The 23,875-nt window shown below is 42.2% G+C and overlaps 1 protein-coding gene across 25 annotated transcripts in view; it reads left to right on the forward strand.

The window, feature by feature from the left end:
- Positions 1-22,263, forward strand: part of celf2 (cugbp, Elav-like family member 2) — a 275,924-nt gene extending 253,661 nt beyond the window's left edge. For 3 of the 25 annotated variants that reach the window (XM_036148979.1, XM_036148988.1, XM_036148983.1), the window contains 6 exons: positions 2,957-3,091; positions 3,990-4,031; positions 5,888-6,016; positions 10,448-10,645; positions 12,945-13,088; positions 17,594-22,263. In XM_036148979.1, the coding sequence (XP_036004872.1) occupies positions 2,957-3,091; positions 3,990-4,031; positions 5,888-6,016; positions 10,448-10,645; positions 12,945-13,088; positions 17,594-17,721 (776 nt within the window). In that variant the 3' untranslated portion in view covers positions 17,722-22,263. The remainder of the gene's footprint in view (positions 1-2,956; positions 3,092-3,989; positions 4,032-5,887; positions 6,017-10,447; positions 10,646-12,944; positions 13,089-17,593) is intronic. The other 22 variants (XM_036149002.1, XM_036148999.1, XM_036149003.1 and 19 more) reach the window with 15 other exon arrangements.
- Positions 22,264-23,875: the final 1,612 nt, after the last annotated feature.

The following is a 23,875-nucleotide window of genomic DNA, read 5'->3' on the forward strand; positions in this document are numbered from 1 at the left end:
CGACAGCAGAAAGGAAGAGAAAGTAGCAGATTGGATAATAAAAGGTTGGTGGAAGAGATGCAGAGAGGGAAAGGGAGCCGTAATCCTCCACGCTGCATTTTCCAGGCAAATCAGGTCTGTGTGGCACTTTGAAAAACAAGATGGATGCGGTTGGTTCCAGCTGCGCTCCGGTTGCACGTCTTCTGGCTCATTTGCTCCATTGTCTGCCTGCGACGGCTGCGACACGGCCAGAATTAGCACGGCCGCGAGCGCTCTCTGTTTCTCTCTGAGTTTGATAGATTGAGTGACGGCTGTTTTTGTTCCTGCCTCTCCCTGAAAATAGAAATCCATTTCAGCTTTGGGTGTATGACAGAAAATTGGAGAAAATCGCCCTGAAAACACAATTGGTTTTGGCTGCGGCGGCGGCGGCTGCAGCGGCGGCGGCGGCTGCTAACACGTGACATCGGCCAAAGCCGCAGCTCTCGCGCTCGGCCGCGGCGACTTGGAGTGGAAAACAATCAGGACTCCTAAAGCCGGCGGCCTCTCTCTCTCTTTCTCTCTCTTTTTAACCCGTTTGATCCACCAATCAGAAGTGTTGAATCCAGCCATGTGTTGTGATCGTTGCGTCTGGGTGTCTGGGTGAAGGATTTCTCTGTGTAACAGGATGGATCCTGGTGGTGGCGTCTTGTTTCTGTGTGTCTCTCTACATGTGCGTTCTCCCACAGGACTGTATATACGCCCAGGCTGTATATACGGCACACACACCTCATCCCTGCCACCCTTAGCTAACGCTAACCAGCTCAGGTGTTGCAGAAGGTTCTGCAGGACTGAAGATGTGCAGAGAGGGAAGAGATGTCAGTGTCATCTAGGTGTTGGCATGTTGTCATTAATTATGATTAAGAGTCGGCCCGTACTCTGGCCCGTGTGCTGTGGGATACCTAAAGGCTTCTTAGCGCCTGTTAGAGCTTCCTAGGCTAAACTAGCCGTGGTAGGAAGCATTCAGGCTCCCTTTCCTGCTTCCTATCCTACAATATTCAGACAGCACCCATCATGGCGACCGGACACGGAGCCTCGGTCCGTCAGATGCTCCTGATACTGCCTGCATGGCTCCACTCCTGTTGCCTTAACTTAGGCCCAGTGGTGCCGGTTCTACAGCTGAAGAATCTTTATTATTATCCTCTGGGAGCAATTAATCACACTTTATGCACCAGAATCACACTATATTTTTAAAAAAACTCACTGTAGGGATAAATGAATGTTTTAGTTTGTCCTGAATCTTCGTCTTAGAATCAGAAAATACTGACATACATTTGCACCTAAATACCTATTATTTCCTCTTATTTTGTCAGTGAGCGTATTTCATTCATTTAGTCTTTTATTCTACATTGAATAAGGAGGATTTTATCCTCCGTACTTTACACAGGGCAGTGGCAAGTTGCTCTATAAACTTTGTTAAATATAATAAAAAACATGATCTGAAGACAAAACCAGACATTTTTAACAATATAGTTTTAAGCATGGAATTGAGAAGCCAGCTGAGACTTTTATTTACTTTTTATGCAGTTAACAGCTTAGCCTCTAGGTGTCACTGAAATCATAAACATGATGGCGAACATTTTAATGTCTTATTTAATGTTTTACTGTTATTAATGATGATACTTCCCTTTAAATCAATTCCCCTTGTCTTCTGAAAATGTTCAGAGGATTTCTCTAAGCTGTAAAGAAGCTGGATGAAAGGTTTTAGTGCCATCTAGTGGTTGTTTTGTAGATTGCAACTAAAAGCAAAGCGCCAGTACTATCTGGGCTACCGTAGAAACACGCCACTGCACGACTTCTGACTTTAACTTATATAAATTGATCATATGAGGGCGATAAAGATAATTACACACATTCTATTAAAGTTATAACTTATTTGATAAGAATATGCTGGGGTTTAATTGTTGGAGAAAAAGAAAAGGACAAACTAATTGATGATAGATCAGGCCAACAAATTAATTAGCCTACGATGGAGAACCCAACCTGGACCTTTTTTGTTTCCTGCAGTTCACAACTTTGCCTCTAGATGTCGCTACACCTTAACCATTGCAACTAAAAGGTTAAATTCCTTTTTACCCTTTTTACTTTAATTTATAGTCATGCAGTTCTGTAAATCAGCTGCTTTTTGTCCTTTTGAAGCATCTTTGAAGGTTTTACTGCCATCTAGTGGCTGATCTGTAGATTGCAACTCCAACAAAAGGACCAGAACCCCCTGGACTCATGCAGCACACGATGCCGTATGCTTATGTTCTCTTTTGTTGTGAATAGCTCTCATATATTTGAATAAAAGCATGTTTTGAGCAGCCGTGAATTTTAACTAATTTTTAAAGAGCGTATTGAGTTGGTGGAGCTGAGTTAGTTGTGAGCAGAAAGGTTGATGCTTGTCAATGTCGCTCAGACGGCAGAGCCGGACCCAAACGCGTGTTTTTGTGCATGGTGAATGGCTTTCAGCAGTAAACATTAGAGCAAAAACAAGCTGAATTTTTAAGGCGATATAATAAGCTAAAGGCTGCAGAAGTGCTTGAGAAAAGGTTGGTTTCCGAGGCCCCTCCGCTGGGTTTTATTGGAGTGCTGTTGAAAGAGAGGAACATAAGTTGAACTAAATCACTCTGATTATTTCTGCCTCCAGAGCAGCTCTGCCTGGGAGAAACACACCAGGACTAAGCACTGCAGCAGCTGCTTTTACTGATTCAGGCCCATTTGGGACTTATTAGTGAACTCGGCTGCCGGAGTGTTTACCTTCGCACTGAAGCAAAGATTTTCCAGTTTGTTTGAAGGAAAAGGCGGAACGCGGTCTGAAGGCTTATTTCCAGGTGGATTTGTAAGGGGAATACATGCCGTGCGCCGGTTCTCCTGTTCACCTGCGGCGGTTCTGTCCCGGTCCGGCCCAGGCGACCCCCCCCCCGGCTTTGACACCACCCTCTCTGGCTCCTCTCTCCAGGTATGAGCGCTCTGCAGTTGCAGAACCTGGCCACTTTAGCGGCGGCGGCGGCGGCGGCCCAAAACTCAGCCAGCCCCTCCACCGCCAACCCCCTGTCCTCCAGCGCCGCCTCCCTGGGAGCGTTGGCCAGCCCAGGTAACGCCACCACCGCTGGGCTCGGGCGGGGCCTCCGCTCTCCACCCTAACCATTTCCAGTGTTGTCACGTCACGCCCCCCCCCCCCCGTCGGCTCCACACGTCGCCTCCATCCGTGGTGTGTGTGTCCACCTTCATCGTGCCGTGGACGCCTCCTTCATGTCCTCCGCCTCCCTGCGTCCTGCTGTCACCGTGTGGCGTGCGTCACCCCGTCATTCGGCTGCATGACTGTTAAATGTGTGTCGGGTTCAGGTGCTTCCACTTCCATGTTGTCTTTTATTTTCTCAGCCATCGGGGCTGGCCGGCACCTCTGTGCGTCTTGGTCACGTCCTCCTTGTAGATGTGGGTGTGAAAGCTGCAGGTTGATGTCTGGGGGGGGGGGGGGTTAAGCTCCGCCTTCTTCAGATCTCCTTCCTCCTCCGTCTCTCCTTGTTGCCCTCATCTCCTGCTCCTGACAAGCTCCCCGTTTCTGCTCCATCACCCCCCCCCCCTCTCATGTCGGCTCGGCCTCGCTCCGGCAGCACCCTCTCAGCAGAGCATGAATATGAAAACCCGCCCCCCCCCCCCTCCCCCCGCCCCCCCCACAGCCGCCACTCTTCCTCTTCCTCAACGCTCCATCCTGCTGCAAACGCTCTCCTCCTCCTTGCATTGCTCCTTCTCTCCATGCTTTCTCTCTCTCTCTGGTGCCAAATGTCACTCCAACCTTGCAGATTACACACTCAGGTTGAGCTCCTCGGTGTGAACGAGTGGCGCCGTACTGCATGTGTCAATGAGACTGAAAACGTCACTCTAGCTTGATAAATTTAGACCGTTCTGCATGGAGACAGGCCAGCGTCTTAGTTCTGCAACGTGTGCTGACATAATGCTCCCTCTGCCACGACACCTCCTAATGTATTCAGCGGCAATCCTGCTTTGTTGGCCACGCTTTGATGAGATGAAGGGTAAATGAATAGATTAAATCTCTGTTTTGTTTCTGTGTGAAAAGCCACGCGGTTTGCGAGCTTTGTGCGCCACATTTCCCTCCATTTCACCCCCCCCCACCCACCGCTGACGTGGTTACAGCCAAGGTGTTCCTTCTCCTCAGGTGTGCGTGTGTGTGCCTCCTCCTGTGTTGACTCCATTCGTCCCGGTGGTCCGTTTTTTTTCATACACCAACTCATTTAAATTTAAATATGTCTGAGGAAATATCTCAGTAGAAGTTATTAGCCAATGAAACGCCCAGATCCAATAACAGGAAAAGGAAAGCACACCCCTTTACCAGGAGCCTGAATAGAAAAGCTGCATGTGGAAAAACTAAGTGCACTCCAATTAAAGTGCCTAATTAAGAGGAGACAGCGAGTATCAGTGTGAAGCACGGTGGTGGAGGGCTGATGGCATGTAACGGCCTAGTCAAAGTCCACGCCTCAACCTGTGCAGGAACAAGCCGCTGTATCACGGGGTGTGCTTAGTTTTTCACATGCAGGGTCTCTGTTTTGGTTTTAAGTAGTTTTCAAATTTGCAAAAGATCAAATCCTTACGTAAAATTCTGGGGTGCACTTTGTTTTTACCATGAATGAATGTCTGCTTTTATCTTCATCTAACGTTTGGAGTAAGGTTGTTAAGTTGAGCTTCAGTATTCTGTTAAAAGCAAAGGTGCCACTTGTAGCACGTTTTTAGCATCAGCTAACTTCTGCACCAGCTGATCGTTTCTGCTCCTGATCCACAAAATAACCGCCGCAGTGACTGCTGACCTCAGCGATCGTCTTCAACCCAATCAGAACCTGCAGAATCTTCCCTTTAACCGTTGCTTAATCTCATAAACGGTGACGCTTCAGACCCATTTCTGGACCGCGGTCTGGACTCTTTGTTGGGTTTCTAAACTCAGAAGAATAATTTCCCTTTTGGTTCTGTTTCTGAAACGCTCTCCTACATTTTTAATTATCAGCAAATAAAATAAATGCACCATAATAATTAGGCCACGAAGATTCTCCAAGCTTTACGTTGAACAAACACGTCGTATGGGATGGAGAAGTGCAACATTTTTACTGATTTATGCTTACGTTACATTTAAAGCTGTAAGGGTGGACGCTCCCTCACGCAGTTTAAAACATGAATAACGCAGCAGATGGTCCAAGTCTGACGTCACTCACCAGGTCTGTCAGAAATGAGCCCAAAATTCACCAAGAACAGGCGATGGGATCAGTTTCTGGGTGTTTCCATCGGCATGCTGCTGCAAAGAGGGCTACCAGAGCAGACGCAGCCACTCAGGTCCGTTACCACCACACATGCAGCATCTCTCAGGACAGTCCTGGTCCTGGAGGTCCTGGTCCTGGAGGTCCTGGTCCTGGAGGTCCTGGTCCTGGAGGTCCTGGTCCTGGAGGTCCAGGTCCTGGAGGTCCTGGTCCTGCAGCTTTTAGACGTCTTCCTGGCTGAATTACCTCCACATTATGCGGTCAGGTTCTCCTGCTGATGAGCTGATTGTTTGGCTCAGGCGTGTTGGAGCAGAGTCTAGAAGCTCCAGGACCGCGGACCTCCAGGACCAGGACTGTCTGAGGAGGAACACGGAGGAAAAGTCCAGTTGTTTGGATGAAGACCGCTCTGAACGGCGTAAAAGTTTCAGTGCGAGGTTACTGATGCTAAACTGCCACAGGTAGCGCCTGAAAACCCTCAACGCTGCATGAAAGCATCTGTCTGCGCCAGCCGGGAACTGCCCAGTCTTAGACGTATAACATCCACTTCTCTGTCTCCCTGTCCTCCTCCTCCTTCCTCCTTGTCTCCGTCTCCTCTCTCCCTCCTCGTCTTCGTCACTTTTTCCCAGCAGCAGGCACAACAGCCAGCTCCAACGCCGGTGCCATGAACTCTCTGACCTCTCTGGGGACCCTGCAGGGCCTGGCGGGCGCCACCGTGGGCCTGAACAACATCAATGCACTAGCAGGTAGCATCAACAGTGAGTATTCACCCTGCCATCAGCCACGCCACCCCCAACCATCCGCACCTCTGAGCAGAGAGACGCGGCTCCACCCGCACCACCTTATTTCTCCACTTTGACGAGAAAAATCTGGTTCTAGACCAGGGGTGTCAAACATACGGCCCGTGGGCCGGATCCGGCCCGCCGAACAATTTAGTCCGGCCCTGTGGCTAAATGCATTATCATTATTAACAACAGGACACTTTTTCCCAGTGTCCTGTCTGGCAATGTGGGAATAAGGATTGTTGTCTTAATGCCAAAAAGAGCTCATCAGATTTGACTTTCACAAGTGGAGCAGTACTGCTTTTGCCATAGTGCTCCGCTTGATTTATGAATGTGAATAGTTTTATTATGATTCATGCGGGGAATATCTCAAATGATATGGACACTACAATGGGAAAGTAGGAGAGGAAAGGAAGAACACGAAGAAAAAAAGAAAAGGTGAAAGAAAGAGGAGATAAAAGGAAGAGAATGATAAAACAATTATTGAAAAAAAACCATGTACATCGTTTAATTGAAAATATGCAGTTCCTATATTGTCCACGAGGGGCGCTGTGTTTTAATTAGCAGATTAAGCTTCAGGTGTGGAAACATTTAAATCATTTCTTAATTTTTATCTGTTTGATGTATTTTGTCAAAACACTGCGGACAGTGTTTTTAAGTTCCAAAAATGTGAATAAATGTTTTTCAACATTGTATAATCACTGTGATCAGTTCTTATGCATAATGCACAAGTAAATGTTTTACTGAGTAAAAGTATTGTTGAAATTGCACATACCTTTCTTAAAAACGCTGAGGTTATTCATAATATATTGTGTAAAAGTGAAATTAATTTAATATAAAAATCAACAAAAAGTCCACATTTATTAGTTCTATTTAATCTTGTAATGAGTTTACTCGTGTGGCCCACTTGAGATCAGATTAAGCTGAATGCGGCCCCTCAACAAAAATCAGTTTGACACCCCTGGTCTAGACGCTCTATTGAAAAAAGAAAACCCAACAGACGCATTGATCGTGGGAAGAATTTGAGGCGACGCCACATTTGAGCCAAACTTGCAGCTTGTAGCTCGTTAGAAGAAGACGTTTGGTTCCTCCTGCCGTCTCTCTGGTTTAGTTAGAACCTGAAGCTCCTCCTTCATCCCTTCATCCATTTCACTCATTAACCCATCCATTCCTCCACGGCTCCATCTGCTTCCTGGGTTGTGCTTCCTGTGAGCGGGCCGGTGCCGTCCCGGCAGAACCAGCTTCTGCTCGTCGCTGTGTGGGACCGTGTTGTGTGTCCGTCACAAGGTGGCGCTGTGTCTCCGTCTGTGTGTTGTGTGCGTTTTTCTGTAAAAGTCGATTTAAAAAACGTAAAAAACTGTAAAAAAGGATCCGATTTGTTAGCAGTTTGACGTCAAACACCGTAAACCCTTTAAAAGTGAACTTAAATCCACCTTTTGGTGTTAAATCGGAACGATAAACTGCATTTATTGCACGTAACCTGCAGGCGTTGCTGCTGCTTCACAACAGTTTGATGTTTGCAGATGTTTCTCCACCTCACCAATGAGATCAGGCTGACGTCTGAACCTGGATTCTTCCCCTGTCAGCTGTTCTGTGGTGGATCTGCCGCCTTGTTTGGGTTCTGCTGGTGACCCGGTTAGGTCCAAACTCCACAGAGGAGTTCATGGTCCACTCGATGGCTGCCAGGTGCTCAAACCAAACCTGCTGAGACCTGCAGACTCTGAGGTGGAGCTCCTGGTTTCTGCTCATTTCTCTGAGCTTCCTGCTCTGAAGCTGCTGGACGTCCATCCTGCTGCTGAGATGTTCTCCTCTCTGCAGGATGATGGCGGTAATCTACGGCAGACACCAGCAGTTGTTTCTGTTCTAAACGTCCAGAGTAGCTCGTCTGATGCTGAAGTTTAACGAAGGTGCGGCTAAACGTGGAGCAGGTAGCCGTGTGATGGAGTCTGCGGTCGGTCGGCTCCCGTTGAGCGGAGTCCTGCCTTGGACCTGTGAGGAGACGGCGCTGGGATCTTAATCAGAGCCGTTATGACAGCAGAGATCCCGCTCTGCCGGCCTCTTCCACCACATTATTCTCCTCTGACCTTTGCTGCTCCTGGCTGGAGTAGCTGTATCCGCTGTGTAAATCACACGCGCCTGTCCTTTCACACCCAACGGGTCCCTTCCATTTTGCTTCCCGTTCTGTCCCCGCTAGGTGCCCCCCCCCCCCCACATCCACCCACCAACTGCCCTCATTTAAACACATCTAGGCCTTAATTGAATTGCAAAGGTCAGCGGTGCAATTATTCCTGAATAAATGAGTGACCTATAATCCAGAGCGCGGCGGTGATAATTTATTTCACTGCGTCTGACGGCGAGGCGACAGGACGCCGAGCCGGTGTCAGACCTCCTCAGACAAGTTGCCCTCCGCCGTGATATTAAGCCGTTACAAGCAGCTAATGAGTGTTACCACTGCGTTCCTTCGCTTTTTAAAGTCGCCCCCCCCCCGCTCCCTGCACGCCTGCCTTCCTCCCACAGTAAGACGTCACAGCCTGGAAAACCTGACGACCGGCGCTGGAAGCCCAGATTTCCTTTACACCGGCGGCCTTGTTGCTAAAAGCAAATCCGTCTTTAGCTCAAAGTGTTTTTATAATTACCAACATTAAGTGCCCTAATGTGAAGGATTAAATATTTTTGGGATGTTTTAGCTTGAAAACATTTATCAAAGTAAACTTTATTGTTCTGTTTTCCAGGTTTTTTGTTTTAAACCCCCTTTATGGACACATGATGATTATTAAATATTGAGAGGGGTCTAATTCCATACTTCTGGCCAGTTTAAAATGAAATAGAATTACATGCATAAATATGCATTTAGATTTTTTTATTTTTCCACGGAAAGCCATTTTAATGTCAAAAATATGTTGATTAAAGTACCCAAAATATTATAATTGTTAAAAAAAATCAGACAAGTGGTTAAAAATGCAGCAATTTTAAACAAAGTAAAAAATCTCCTAAAATTAACCCGGATATTTTTTTTTATTTAGTCTTTTTATGATCAGATAGATAAATAAGCTGTTGTAATTACTAAAATATTTATCAGTATTTTTCAACACATTTGACTAATTCGGTTTTTTTTATGTTCCTGTCTGTATTTCAAACTTCCATCGTTTATGGAATGTCATTTAATTCAATATTCAATAGATTACAATAAACAAAATTACAATAAACAAAATTACAATAAACAAAATCTCATATATATATGTGTGTATGTGTGTGTGTGTGTGTGTATATATATATATATATATATATATATATATATATATATATATATATATATATATATTGTGTGTGTGTGTGTGTGTGTGTATATATGTGTGTGTGTGTATATATGTGTGTATATATGTATATGTGTGCCTTATATACCTGTATGTATATGCAGGTATATAAGGCACACACATACATATACATATATATATATATGTGTGTGTGTATATATGTGTGTATATATGTATATGTGTGCCTTATATACCTGTATGTATATGCAGGTATATAAGGCACATACATACATATACATATATATATATATGTGTGTGTGTGTGCATGTATACCTGTATGTATATACAGTCACCACGTTACTAGCCTTTCTATTATCAAACACAATAATATTATACTATTTTCACAAATAGAACATAATTTTTCTCTTCAGGCGCAAGAGTGCCTTGACTTTAAAACCAAGGTATGCACTGAATTAGTCAATATTAATCCAATACCTCAATAATTATGACAATAAAACACAGATTATAGATGAATAAGTCAAAAAATTGGGTATTTGCACCATTTAGTCATTTTTTGTTCAGTTTATTGGAGGCAACAGATTTCATTTTTTTTTATTACGTAAAATAAATGTAAGTTTTTCTACATTTATTTTAGCACTGTTTAGTCTTTTTATGGATGTAGAGACTATAAAAGACTAAATAAATATAGCTGTAAAGGACGTTGCATAGCTGTCTCTATTTTTCTGTTGTTTTGTCTTTAATCAGCAGTGAAAACGTTGATATCTGGGTGTTTCGTAGCTTGTGTCCCGTCACCGCAGCTCTCTGTGTTTTGCCGTCTCGTAGACGCTGATGCTGCCTCTGAGTCTGCGCTGGTGCGCATGCAACGCTGCACGCTGTCTATGCTGATACCTGTGCAGCTCCGGCTCTCATCAGCTGCACTCATACTAAATTCTGCAAACGTTAAACGTCTGTTTGTCCCGTGCTCTGACGTGTCTCCGTCCAGTATGGGTGTGTCTTTACCTGGTGTGACCTGTGCAGTGCGTACCTGTCGGCGTGTCCTTGTGTGTGTGTGTGTGGTTAAAACACAACCTTCAGTGGGAGCGCTAATGAGTAAGTGCATTCTTCTTTCTTTATTGTTGGGTTTTATGTAAAGTTGCTCAAATGCTCTCAGGTATGGCGGCTCTAAACGGAGGCTTGGGCGGCGCGGGGCTGACCAACGGCACGGCGGGCACCATGGACGCGCTGACGCAGGCCTACTCAGGGATCCAGCAGTACGCCGCCGCAGCGCTGCCCACCCTCTACAGCCAGTCCCTGCTGCAGCAGCAGGGCGCCGCCGGCAGCCAGAAGGAGGGTCAGTAGTCTGGGGTTGCACGTCTGCACATCAGCCTGTAATCAGAGAGGAGACCAGCTAGCGTTAGCCTGCAGGTGCTGTAAGTTCCTCCCACAGCAGAGGCGTCCGGGCCTCATGGACCGTTTTTAGCCGAGTCAGGTCCAGATTTAGAAATAAACCATGAAGCTGCGAGGGCTTCGCTCAAAGTTTCATCTGAAGCTTAAAGCGGATCTTTATAAAAACAAGAAAACCCTTTGTTGGCGCCAAGAATGCTGTCCACACATGGAGAGGAACAGCAGTTTGAGCTGTATATTATATATATATGTATATTATATATATGTATATGGCTGTATGATTTGATTGGACTTTGTAAAGTGCCTTGAGATTTGCACTGGTGTCAATTTAATTTTATATATATACAGTGTATATATGTATGTATATGTGTATATATATATATATATATATATATATATATATATATATATATATATATATATATATATATATATATATATATATATATTTACACACACAATATTTAAGGTTTAAAAAGCATCCTGCGTTCAAACACATTTAATAACTGAGAGGTCTTTTATTTGATAACATCAAATTTCCCCAAAAAATGTGTTTATTTTTCATGCTTTGTTATACATGAACTTATTAGACATTTAAACAGAATTTAAAAGAAACTTTTTGAGCAAATTCTCTACATTTGTTTAATAAGTTTATTTTTTGGTATACTAAGTATTATATACTTCAGTTTATTCTGTTATGTCTATTATTCTGGTGTGTAACGGAAGGTGGTTTTATTTTTTCAGGCTGAAAAGTCATTAAATTAGTCAATTTAAGTTCAGATTTCTCATAAATTCAGATTAATCATTGCATTAATAGAGCAGATTAGACTCGCCTGAAGCACCGTTAGTTTTGATTTTCAGCAAATTTAACCCAATGGGATTCAATGAACTCCTTTCAGACCTTCATCCTTATCCAGAAATTAGTTTAGATTCTATGTCGAGAGTTAAACACGTAAAAAAAACATTATGAAGAGATTATAATTGATGACTGAAAACCTTCAGACATGTCATTGTTGTAAAAGTAACCTTAAGCTAAAGCTACAACCTGCCATTCATTTGGCTCAGACACCAAAGAAGAAAATAATTATTGGGGCTAATCACCCAGGAAGAGCACGATTATTTATTAACTTATTGATGCAATCTGTGGTTGAATAAGCGGCTGTAGTTTCAGACGCATTATCATCCATGTGAAGCTCTTATGAAGCCTTTTTATAAGGAAGGGAAAGGCAGATTTTCAGTTACTTATGCTTCATTTTTTCTTGATTTTCAGGTTTTCTGGCTCTTATCATGTGGTAAACTTTCCTCTTTAGAGCGTTTGGATTTAAATCCATATGACAATGATAAAAATGTTTCCAAGAAAAAGTAACAAGCTGTGAAAAAAATCTAACATTGAGCAATATTTTTTATTTTTTTCACATAAATATATTTATTTTTAAGTGATTGTATGCCAGGATTTCTCTCAACACAGTATTTTTGCTTACATTTAATACACTTTAATTTACCTAAATTCTATTTCATCACAAGTTTATGGATTAAACCTTTTTTTTTCAGTACAACCAGTCACTCCTAATTGGTACTTTGTGATATACGTGTTTAAATATACCATTGGACTCGTCTCTAAAGTGAAACAGGAAAAGCTGAAATTGTGCTGCTGTGATGTTCCACCTGTAAACACAACCTGGCTCCTGGAATTGCTTTTAGCGAAAAGACAACAGGGCTGAATACGAATGAGATGATGAAACGTCTGGTAAAAACAAACCCACCGTTTGTTGAGCGGCCCACTCCTCTTCTTTCACTATGAAAATAAATTTGTAAAGAAGCCGTTTGTATTTACCAGTCCATCCTGGAGTTCAAAACCCTCCAGGGAAACAAAGCCGCTCCCTCGCTGCTTCATCCAGCTGAGGAGCGCGTATGAAACGCTGCAGAGAGATCTGACCTACTACAATTAATAGGATGGCGCAGACTGAGAGGCTGGAGGGGAACCTGTGACCCCTCTTAAGAGAGACAACATGCAGCTGAAAGAACAAATTAAAAGCCCCGTCCTTTGTTTGTGGCCAGGCAGAATACAATTATTAAAAAAACCAAAAGCTTTCAACATTTGTGCGTGTGCGTGTTGTTTGGGAGCGGCAGCAGACCCAAGGCCGGCAGACATTGTGCTAAGCGGCGCGCTCCGTTCCTATAACGACGGCGCAGGCGGCCGGCGTGAAACCCGCCCTGACCGTGTGTTGTGCCTTCCTCCCCATCAGGTCCTGAAGGCGCCAACCTCTTCATCTACCACCTGCCCCAGGAGTTCGGAGACCAGGACTTGCTGCAGATGTTCATGCCTTTTGGGAACGTGGTCTCGGCCAAAGTCTTCATCGACAAACAGACAAACCTTAGCAAGTGCTTCGGTACATTTACTTTATTTTTATGCTTTTATTAGCTGCCAGCCGACCGTGCTCATATCTGTTGCTCTCTGTACACACACACTATATATCTATATATATCTATATCTATATCTATCTATCTATCTATCTATCTATCTATCTATCTATCTATCTATCTATCTATCTATATATCTATATATATATATATATATATATATATATATATATATATATATGATATACACACACAGTGGTCTTACAAAAGTGTCCCCCTGAGTATTTTTCATGGTTTGTTGCTTCACAGCCTGGTATTAAGCTGGATTGTTGCAGACTTTGCACCTTTTCTATTTACAGAATCTGACGACAACTTTGAAGATTATTTTGTATTTTTTCTAACAGAGAATTTGCACAGGTATTATTTCCTATCGTGAAATAAACAACAAATAGGAGTAAATAGCAGCAAACGTCAGCGTGCAGAACTGTTCACCCCCTACAGTCAGTATTTCTAGACTCTCTGGATCGTCTCTGGGAGCTCGCCTCATCTGGACTCTGGGGTTCTGCTCGTTCCTCCAGACTGAACTGCTGCAGATCCTCCATGATGGAGGGTTTTCTCTCATTAACAGAGATCCTGCTCTGTCTTCTCTAACATAGAAAGTACTCCTGGGTCAATGTGAGCTTCTGTGCTTTCTGTGTCTCTGCTCTGTCTTCTCTAACATAGAAAGTACTCCTGGGTCAATGTGAGCTTCTGTGCTTTCTGTGTCTCTGCTCTGTCTTCTCTACCATAGAAAGTACTCCTGGGTCAATGTGAGCTTCTGAGCTTTCTGTGTCTCTGCTCTGTCTTCTCTAACATAGAAAGTACTCCTAGGTCAATGTGAGCTTCTGAGCTTTCTGTGTCTCTGCTCTGTCTTCTCTAACATAGAAAGTACTCCTGGGTCAATGTGAGCTTCTGAGCTTTCTGTGTATCTGCTCTGTCTTCTCTAACATAGATAGTACTCCTGGGTCAATGTGAGCTTCTGTGCTTTCTGTGTCTCTGCTCTGTCTTCTCTAACATAGAAAGTACTCCTGGGTCAATGTGAGCTTCTGTGCTTTCTGTGTCTCTGCTCTGTCTTCTCTAACATAGAAAGTACTCCTGGGTCAATGTGAGCTTCTGTGCTTTCTGTGTCTCTGCTCTGTCTTCTCTAACATAGAAAGTACTCCTGGGTCAATGTGAGCTTCTGAGCTTTCTGTGTCTCTGCTCTGTCTTCTCTAACATAGAAAGTACTCCTGGGTCAATGTGAGCTTCTGAGCTTTCTGTGTCTCTGCTCTGTCTTCTCTAAGCCCCAGTGGGTGGAGGCAGATGAGCGTTCACACTGAGCCTGGTTCTGGTTCTGCTGGAGGTTCTCCTCCCTGTTAAAGGGGAGTTTTCCTCTCCACTGTCGCTTCATGCATGCTCAGTATGAGGGATTTCTGCAAAGCCATCAACAATGCAGACGACTGTCCACTGTGGCTCTACGCTCTTTCAGGAGGAGTGAATGCTGCTTGGAGAGACTTGATGCAACCTGCTGGGTTTCCTTAGAGAGGAAACTTTCTCACCAACCTGGAGGATCTGATGGAGTCTGACTTTGGAATTATTTATAAATAACATTGAATTGAAATGATGCCTCTTGATTAGTGGTGCTCCACCTCTGGAGCCTTTCAGAGCAGGTGTCGTTTTCACGTCAGTGTGAACGGCCCAATTCCGATCTTTTCACACCCCATAAAATCCGATTCATGCCACTTCCACATGTGGTACTGATGCAGATATGTATTGTATTTTTTTTTTTAAAGCGTCCGCAGTCTGAACGGTCGTGTCACATTTTATCCGTCGTTCTCTCTCCTGTCTCTCGCTACACGTCCGCAGCAGCAGCAGCTCCATAAAGATCGTTAACAGCTGAGCTGCTTTCTTCTTACCGTCGGCTCACTATGATCTGCTCTTGATATTATCGGCTCCCATTGAGCAGGAGAAATTTTTTTATTTTATTAACTTTATAGCACTATTCTAGAAACCATTACATTCACCATTACTTCCATAATCAGCTGCTCTGTGATGTCTCCCTCCGTTATATGCGGGTCGCTCTGCGATCCAGAACCGTTCTGACAGAACTCTGATGGCGGTCGCATTTATTAGTAATAATATGAACGGCCACCTCAAAAAAAATCTGATTTCGGCAAAAAATCTGAATTGAGACCTGCAGTGTGAACGTAGCCATAGACACACAAGTGGGCTTCATTTCTCTAATAATAAATGATAATTGGTTCCAAAGAACTGTTTCTGGGCCTCATAGCAATTTAAATTTCTTTTAAATAATCTTTTATGTATAATTTTTCTCATTTCACTTCACCAACTTGGACTATTTTGTGCAGATCCTTCACATAAGATTATAAAACATTTAGGTTACAGGTAGGAATGTAACCAAATAGGTAAAAAGCCAATGGGAGTGAAGGCTTTTGGAAGGCTTTATATAGATAAACTGTCCACTGTTCAACTAAACGTGTTTCTGGCACATTACACGATCTTAATTTGGTAATAAAGTGGAGCAAAAAGTCTTTGAATGTCTGATCACTTTAGAAACCTAGATAACCTTTTCACATATGAAAAATTCAAATATCATGCTTATCAGTTTGATATGTTACAGCTATTAGTAACAGAAATAAGCCCAGTGAGGAGGAGCACACAAGCCAGCCTGCCGCTTGTCAGAAAATAGATTCTGACTATGGGTGTGTTAAACAAGCTAGACAATTAAAATTAGATAATTCATCCTAAATAAGTTTAACAAAGAAAACACAACTTATTGTTAAATAAGGTTACTTTTCAATACTAGTGCTTCCATGCTAGTGTTAATTATTGATTCTTTTAGTGCACCATTGCATTGTAGCTGTTAAGGCTAGCCAGAAAGAAAATCAATTATTGACGATCAGTAAAGTTGTTTTTATTGTTATTCCTCTGTTTCTTGATCAAGGATCTAAACAACATTGTTTTCCACCATAATGTGATTTAATTGCCAGCACTAATCAATAAATATCTCATTTGTTTACCCTTTCTGTCATAGCGTGATATGCTACAGATCCGCTAGTTAACTGTATACCAACAAGCTAGCAGCCTGTGTAGTCTTAGCTATTCAAACCAGCTATGCTAGCTAGTCAATTTAACACATTTTACAGTTTAAAAATCCTGCTTTCTACATTTAGTTTTTAAGCTACTAGTGTAGCGTTATGGTGTGTTTTATTTTTGGAAAGTCGAGATTGCAGTTTAGAAGCCCAAAGGTTTCGCTCCAACTTTCAAAAATAGCGATAGCGGCAGCATATAGCGATAGCATATAGCGATAGCATATAGCGATAGCATGAGCGTGACGCATAATGATAGCTGCAGTAATAAACTGTACCCATTTAATCAGTAATATGTACATTACTGTACAAAATGTGTTCAGGAACTTGTTTTAGTGTTTCATTGTTAAAAAATTTGATATAAGCAATTTGTTCCGCTGATATCAGTTAGCTAGCAAAACAACCAACAAATCTCTCCGGTCCTCCTGATTGATAAAATTTGAACAATGAACTTTTACCTGCAGGATGTAAGATGTCCTGGTTTATCTAAAAAAAAACTACTGTAACCTTTATTTTCTTAATTATTCATGCAAATCTTTGCTGCTGTTACCCCAACAAGATCCCTTCTACTGCTATCGGCTACGAGACTTTCAACATTATATTAATGATTTCGCTTTGCTTTTGGCACAACCTCAGAACAAAGTTCTTAAGTGGGCCTACAGCTGAAAAACACATGTTATTGCTATACCATCAGTGTTTCCATCAATGTTTTTAATGCGCATTTCGCAGCATCACATTAGACAATATTGAGGGAAACGGCAAAATTGGATATAATTTCCTCAATTTCACAAAAGTTTCTATGCTCGCTTGAGGTGGTTTTTGGTTTTTTTGAAGAAGGGTTGCTACGCTATACACCCAATAAGCTCTGATGTAGCGAACATTTGCCTCACATTTGCCTGTCGTCGTCTTCTCTGACATTCCCATAACCAGCATAGAGTTGCATTTCTTTCCCTACGTCTCCGGACAGCACGTTACATCGTCAACACTAGTTGACAAAACAACATTCACGTTTATTACGGGCAGGTGTAACGTCAAAATCTAACGACACTACATCTACAAACCAGCAGATGGAAACCTACGTGATTCGCATTTTCTTTTTTGCAAAATTTTAAGAATTTACTCACTTCCAGAGAGCAGTTTGCTCTAGAAAAGCCTTTTAGTAGGATGACAGAATGAAAATCTAAAATCTGCACTCTTTAAAGGTAATTTGCTTTCATTGCAATGAAGCATTCTGCATAAATAAACTGATAAAGATGTTTTTAGAGATTTATTGATCATCCTTGGAGAAAATGTAGCTTTTCTTGCAGAGTTAAGGGCTTTGCTTTAAACATCGGTATTCGTTGCTCTCTTTTTCACGTTGACGTGGTGTCGGCCCGTCCATCAAGTGTCGCCTTTTTTCCCCGCAGGCTTCGTCAGCTACGACAATCCAGTGTCAGCGCAGGCAGCCATTCAGGCCATGAACGGCTTCCAGATCGGCATGAAGCGGCTGAAGGTGCAGCTGAAGCGCTCCAAGAACGACAGCAAACCTTACTGATCTTAGCTCTAGGTCTATCTGCTCCCCCAGTTAGCACTGCTAGGGTAAGTCCCCCTGCCCCCATTTAAAAAAGAACAAAAGTGATGGTTTAAAAGAAATGTTTAAATTAAGTCGAGCCATGGCCTCTTCACGTGGGGAATGGGGGAGGGCTGGGTGGTGGGAGGTAGGGGGAGATGACCTACAACCACCTGAGGGAGACGCACTTTTTTTCTCATTTTTTGGAAAAAAATTTTATGTAAGCCTTCAAATATTATTATTTATTACAGCACACACATGAACACTTCCATTTCCACCATTACTTTGTGCAATCTACTTTTCTTTCTTTTTTCAAATGGAAAGAAGTTGCTTTTTTTAAAGAATAGTTTCTTTTACAGTGATTATTTCCACATTTCTAAAGACTAGTTAGAGTCGAAGTCGAGATGTAGACAAAGGAGCCATGGTACCGTCTTTTTTTTTTCTGTTTTCTTTTGTCTTATTTTGAACCCGAAGGCTGATGATGGGTTCGCTTTTCAGATTTTCTCTTTTTTTAATTGCGCTCGCCAATATGCACATTCGCCTTTTGACCTCCACGGTGTTGGTTGCAGGCCGCCGCTGCTTCTCAGAAAAAAACCCTCGATGCCTGCTGGCAACCCGGGAGCAAAGGCTGCAAAACATTCGTGGCCTCTTAACTGTAAAGTTTGCCTGCCGTACAGTTTCTCTCCACCTCCACAAGAAGACAAAAACACACAAATTTCAGCAAAACATTATCATTTATGTAAAAATAACAGTTTTTCTTACTTTTCTGGGTCAGATCACATTGGTCTTTTAAGTGAAAAGGATATAACAGCATGTAGATTTGAAAAGAATAAAAAAAAACAAAATCCAGAATTTGTGGAAGGAAATAATAGTACTTAAAAAATGAGTTTATGGGTTAAAAGGGTGGGTAACTGAAAATACTTGAGGTTTGTTGACAGATTTAAAAAAAAATAATTCAAAGTACAGTAAAGCCACAGGCCTGTAAATTTTATTTGTAAAAAAAGCAGTTCTATTTTTATACAACATTTTTACTGCCTCAGATGAAGAAAAAAAATGATTTTATTTATTGCCTATCGTTAAGTTATTGGACTCCTATAAAGTAAACGGCATCGCTCAACTAGACCCCTGTGGAGAAACCTCGTGGAATCAGGTTCTCCCGTGTTTTTTCCTCAGTTTCTTTTTTAATCCTTTCATCCGGATGTGTGTTTTTTTTTTTTTTTCGTTGTTGTTTTTGTTTTTTGCGCAGAAACCACATCTCAACAAATTGTGCCGCCATTCCCCCCCCAGCCGTGTCGTTCTCTGTGATCCTGACTTTGTCCATCCGCCTCTTCATCTGTCCAGATTTCTGCCTTCGATTCTGTCGCTGTCCTTTTAAACCTTTAGGTTTCTGTGTGTTTCTGTTTGCTTGTCCTCCCCCCACCAACACGTCCTGTTTGTGAAATTTGAAAATACATTTTTAAAACAGAAGGAAATTCTAAAAAATCCCCCCCGCCCCCCTCCCCAAAACAAAACTGGCTCCCCAAAGGGCGACATCCATCTGGGAGCTGATGGATAAGGCTTTGGGCGCTCTGTGTTTTCTGTGTACACGTGAACGAGTGAATGTGCGTTGTTGCTCGTAACTATAGATCTATAACATTAATGTCAGTTTTCTGGTATATAAAGAAGTGTAAAGTCGATGCTAAATAATGCTAATGAAACCAGCGTGTTGTGTTGCCGTTCTGCCGGTTTGTTTGATGTTCGTTGTTGTTCTGATTTTGTTTCTCATTTTTTTAAGATGATGCTGTTGTGGTGTGTTGCTCTGGCTCTCTGTGTGTAACTATCTCCTCTCCCGTTTTTTCTTTCCCCCTTTTAGAACAACCCATCTCCATGCCTGTTAGTTCATCGTTTGCCTAGCATGTCTTCGTGGTGTCCAAAAAAAAAATCAAACAAACAAAAAAAAAACTTTAAACAGAAAAAAAAACAAAAACCCTCCGAGTAAAAAAAAGCATCATCGTCCTCTTCCTCCTACCCCGTCATTGTTTTCTCTGATGTCTTTTCCGAGCTCACCTGATCATAACCTGGTTCTCCTTCTCCTCCACCGCTGCCTACTGATCTTTTAAGCTTTTTGGACTTTTAAATATGAGTCATTTTTTCAGTTTTGTGTTTCTTTTTCCTTGTTTTTTTATTGTTTTTGTTGTTTGTTTGCATGTGACGTCATTTGGATCTGTTTTCTGGGAGGGTTTCAGGGAGGGAGCCGATGAGGGAGTTGTGGGTAAGAAATTAAATCAATGTGAAAAAGATATAAAGCTGCATTCATATGAAATTTAACTAAAAAAGACTGAGATTTTTATTGAACAAATGTTCTTTTTTGGAGTAAACAAAAGACAACCTGTGGTGAAGTGATTTTCATTCAGTTTCTTTTCCTGCATTTTTTTTCCTTCTTTGTGTGATTTTTATTTTTCTTTTCTTCATTTTAACGTAAACTTGAAAGTTCACTACAGGAATTGGCGCGCCATCTTGCTTCTGGTCGCCGCGAGAAAACCGCGCCAGAAGCAGTTGCCGCCAGTTTCTCTAAGAAATAAGACTACTTCCACAGTTTTGAACAAAAACTGTCTGATCAATATTAGACTCTCTGTCAGAGCTCTATAATGGTTTTTACATTTTTCAGGCAGTGTAAAGTTTTTTGATAAGGCCATTTTAAGTGGCTCAGTTTCTCATTCAAAGTCTATATATAGAACCACTTTTTTCTAGAGTAGTTTAAAGGTAAAAAAAATAAAATAAAAAAGGACATTTGCCCTGTTTGGGGGGGAGAAATGCTACCTACTTGTGTCACCTTTTGCTGAACTGACTCACAGATAGACAATCCGTGGTTTTAAATGCACATGATGAAATTACCTATATTTTCTACTGTTTAAATGTATAGAGGAAAAAAAAACTACGATACCTGTAACCCACGTTAACGTCGGTGCTTCTTGTGAGTTTAGTTGTGTTTTCATCACAAGTCTAACGGTCTTAAATGTCTCATGTTTTCTCAAGAGAAGACTAAAAAATTCAGTTTACTTGAACAATAGACAAAGCCTTTCATATTACTATATTAGTTACTTTCTTTTTTATTTTATTTCTAAGGAGTCCCTATTTGCTAAATCTCTCGTTGGTTAATTAGCTATATAAAATTCCTAAAAATATATATAAATATAAATATATCTATAAATATATATATATATATAAAACGTCAGCTCGTAAAGCATCAATGTCATTTATTTTATTTCTCTCGTGGGAAACAATATTTAGGTGTGTTTTGTTGTTCAGCAAAATGTCTTATAAGGAAAAAAAGACAAGATCAGTGGAGTTTAGTGCCAAATTCTGAAGGTACTTCCTGCCTAGCGCGTCAGTGTATTTCTTGTGAAATAATTTGATAACATGGGTATTTTATTATAAGTGTTTTGAATTGATCCCTCATATTTAAAGTATAGATTTAAAAAAAGAGTTTGTTAACTTGCTATTCTGTGGTCTTGTTGCCTGACAATGTCATGTTTGCTTTTTTCTTTGTAAAGATGTAAAGAAGTGCCCATGTGTCATATAAATATATATATATATATATAACTATATCTATACACACATATGCACACATGGACACACAAACACTCTCGTGCAGACCTCACAGTTTACTTTTTAAATGTGCATGAGAGCCCCTGAGCGTGAAAGCCTCTTCAGCAAACCGCTGCCGCCCCCCCGCCAGCGTGCACACTCACAACAATCACTTTAATATTTCTAGCCACTGTACAGCCGTTCCAATCATCAAAGCCTTACCACCAATCTTTGCACTCCTGTTCTCTCTCTTTTTTTAAGCGTCTCGCACGCTCAGACGCAAACGTCAGGCTTCAGCATCTTTTAGCTTCTCGGACGCCGACCCGGCTGAGAATATTGACGCGCGAGTCGTATGCAAAGCCTTATTTCTTCAAATCCCTCATCTGATCTCTTATTGTTACGTTAAAAAAAAAAACTTTTCTGGGTCGTTTGTATCTGATGGCGAGGATCGTTACTGTTTATCACCTCTGAGGAGCGAACGCTTTCATGATGTAAGCACAGGGCAAGACGGTCTGTTTAGGAAAAAGCACACGTCGCCGTCCGCCGGGCAGGATGGAGGCGGGACGCTCCGCATTTGCTGCTCAACTCGTTCCCTTCATTCTCCTCTTTCCTTTTTTCAGATAAGTAGTTGTGAGTCTTGTCGTGTGATGGGCCAAAACCGTGTATAGATGCCAAAGTTTGTTATTGACATTCACATAGTCGAGCCGTTTACATGGCACAGCGTTGTCAGTCTATTCAACTGCCCCCCGCTCCCCCTCCCTGAAAGCCTAGTTTACGGTCTGCAAAAAAGACAAAAAAAGGCAGCATTATTTTCTACAGAAGCTCACCAGTCGCCTTAACCAGGGAGAGTTGTTCCAGTATTATGAGAGTAGACCATGTTGTCAGTCAGTGATATGTGCCAAGTCCAGGTTCAGTTCTTTGTGCCGTTAAGCCGCCGTCTGTTCGGCTTTCACTCTTCCTCCATTTCGCCCACTCGGCCAGAGCAGGAGGACGCAGGATAAAATCCGAGGTTTGAGGGATGCTCCGGATTGTTGTCTCTCAGGCTAACCGAGGTTATTAGAAACAGCGCCGCGTGGAGAAGCGTCTTATTGGAATAGCGACAGGGGAAATAAAGAGCTTGTTGGCTGGAGAGGAGGAGGGTCACGTCTGCAGGTCCACGCCGGGAAAAAACAACAGCCGGAGCTGAGATGAAGGCGGCGCAGCTTTCATCAGGTCCTCTGGAAGAGCAAACCGCCGTTATTTTCCTGATGGTGGGGAAGTAACTGTGCAGAATCTCTTCTTAATGCTGCGCACGTCGGCGCCGGAGACACACACACAGCCAGAACTACGCATCTGACAGAACGTCAGTCCAGTTAAAGAACCAACACAGGGGAACCTGTGCGTACAGCGGAGCCTAAAAGGTCTGCACACCCCTCATTAAATGCAGGCTGTAAAACAAATGCATCAGGATAAATCATTTCTGCACTGCAAAAATGGCTCTAAAAATAAGTCAAATGTTTTTAAAGTTAGTGTATTTGTCCTTGATTTGAGCAGGTAAATAAGATTATCTGCCAATGGAATGAGTATTTTGACCCCTAAAATAAGATAATTAGACATCCTGCACTTGAAATAAGATGACGGAGATGAATTGTCCCTATTTTAAGTGCAAAAATCTTATTCCATTGGTAAATCATCTTATTTACCTGCTCAAATCAAGGACAAATACACTAACATTAAGAACATTTTACTTATTTTTAGTTCTGTTTTTGCAGTGTGAACGTTTTGGAGCTTTAAAGAGACATTAAACGTACAGCTCAACTGAAAACTAAACTGTATGGAGGAAAGTAAATAAATAAATAAAATAACATCTTTTTTTGGCATTGTTTAAGATGCCTTTTCAGTCTTTTACTTGCATCTTATTTTTCTCATCGCTCAGCCAAAGCCGTGGTTCAAAAGTATCCTGACTGTGTACAAGTGGAAATTCAAGATGGAAGGCTGTTCCTATAGCTCAGCCTGGCTAAAGATGATAAAAAACACAAACAAATGTAGAAAACAACTCAAAAACAACAGAAAACGTCACCAAAAGAACACCAACCCCACCATAAAGCATGGCAGTGGCAGTATCATGATGTGACTTTTCTCCAGCTGAAGCTGGGTGGCCGAGGTGGAGCCGTGCCAAATACCATTCACCATGGGCACAAAACATCCAGTCCTCTGCTAGAAAAGATGAAGAACCTTTGTCCTAACGCGTGACAACAACCCCAGAAACGTCTGAATTAACAGATAACGTCTTCACCAAAGGAAGATTATCGTTTTAGGATGGCCCAGATCAACCCCAGACCTGAATCTGAAGCCTTCACAGACAGATTTGGATCGTCTTTGCAAAGAAAAGTGGCGTAGACGTTGCCAAGTCAAGACATGGCAACCCAAAAAAGCTTAAATGCTGCAAGACTAAAGCCTTTGAGATTTTAGGTTGTTTTTCAGTTGAGTTGTATGTGATGTAGGTGGAAGACGTTTTAAAAGGATCTGTCTGATTGTCGTAATCAGAAAACTTTATCAGGGTGGTGTGCACACCTTTTATTCATCCACGGTA

Source organism: Fundulus heteroclitus, chromosome 17 (genome assembly GCF_011125445.2).
Source record: "Fundulus heteroclitus isolate FHET01 chromosome 17, MU-UCD_Fhet_4.1, whole genome shotgun sequence".
NCBI classification, from domain to species: domain Eukaryota; kingdom Metazoa; phylum Chordata; class Actinopteri; order Cyprinodontiformes; family Fundulidae; genus Fundulus; species Fundulus heteroclitus.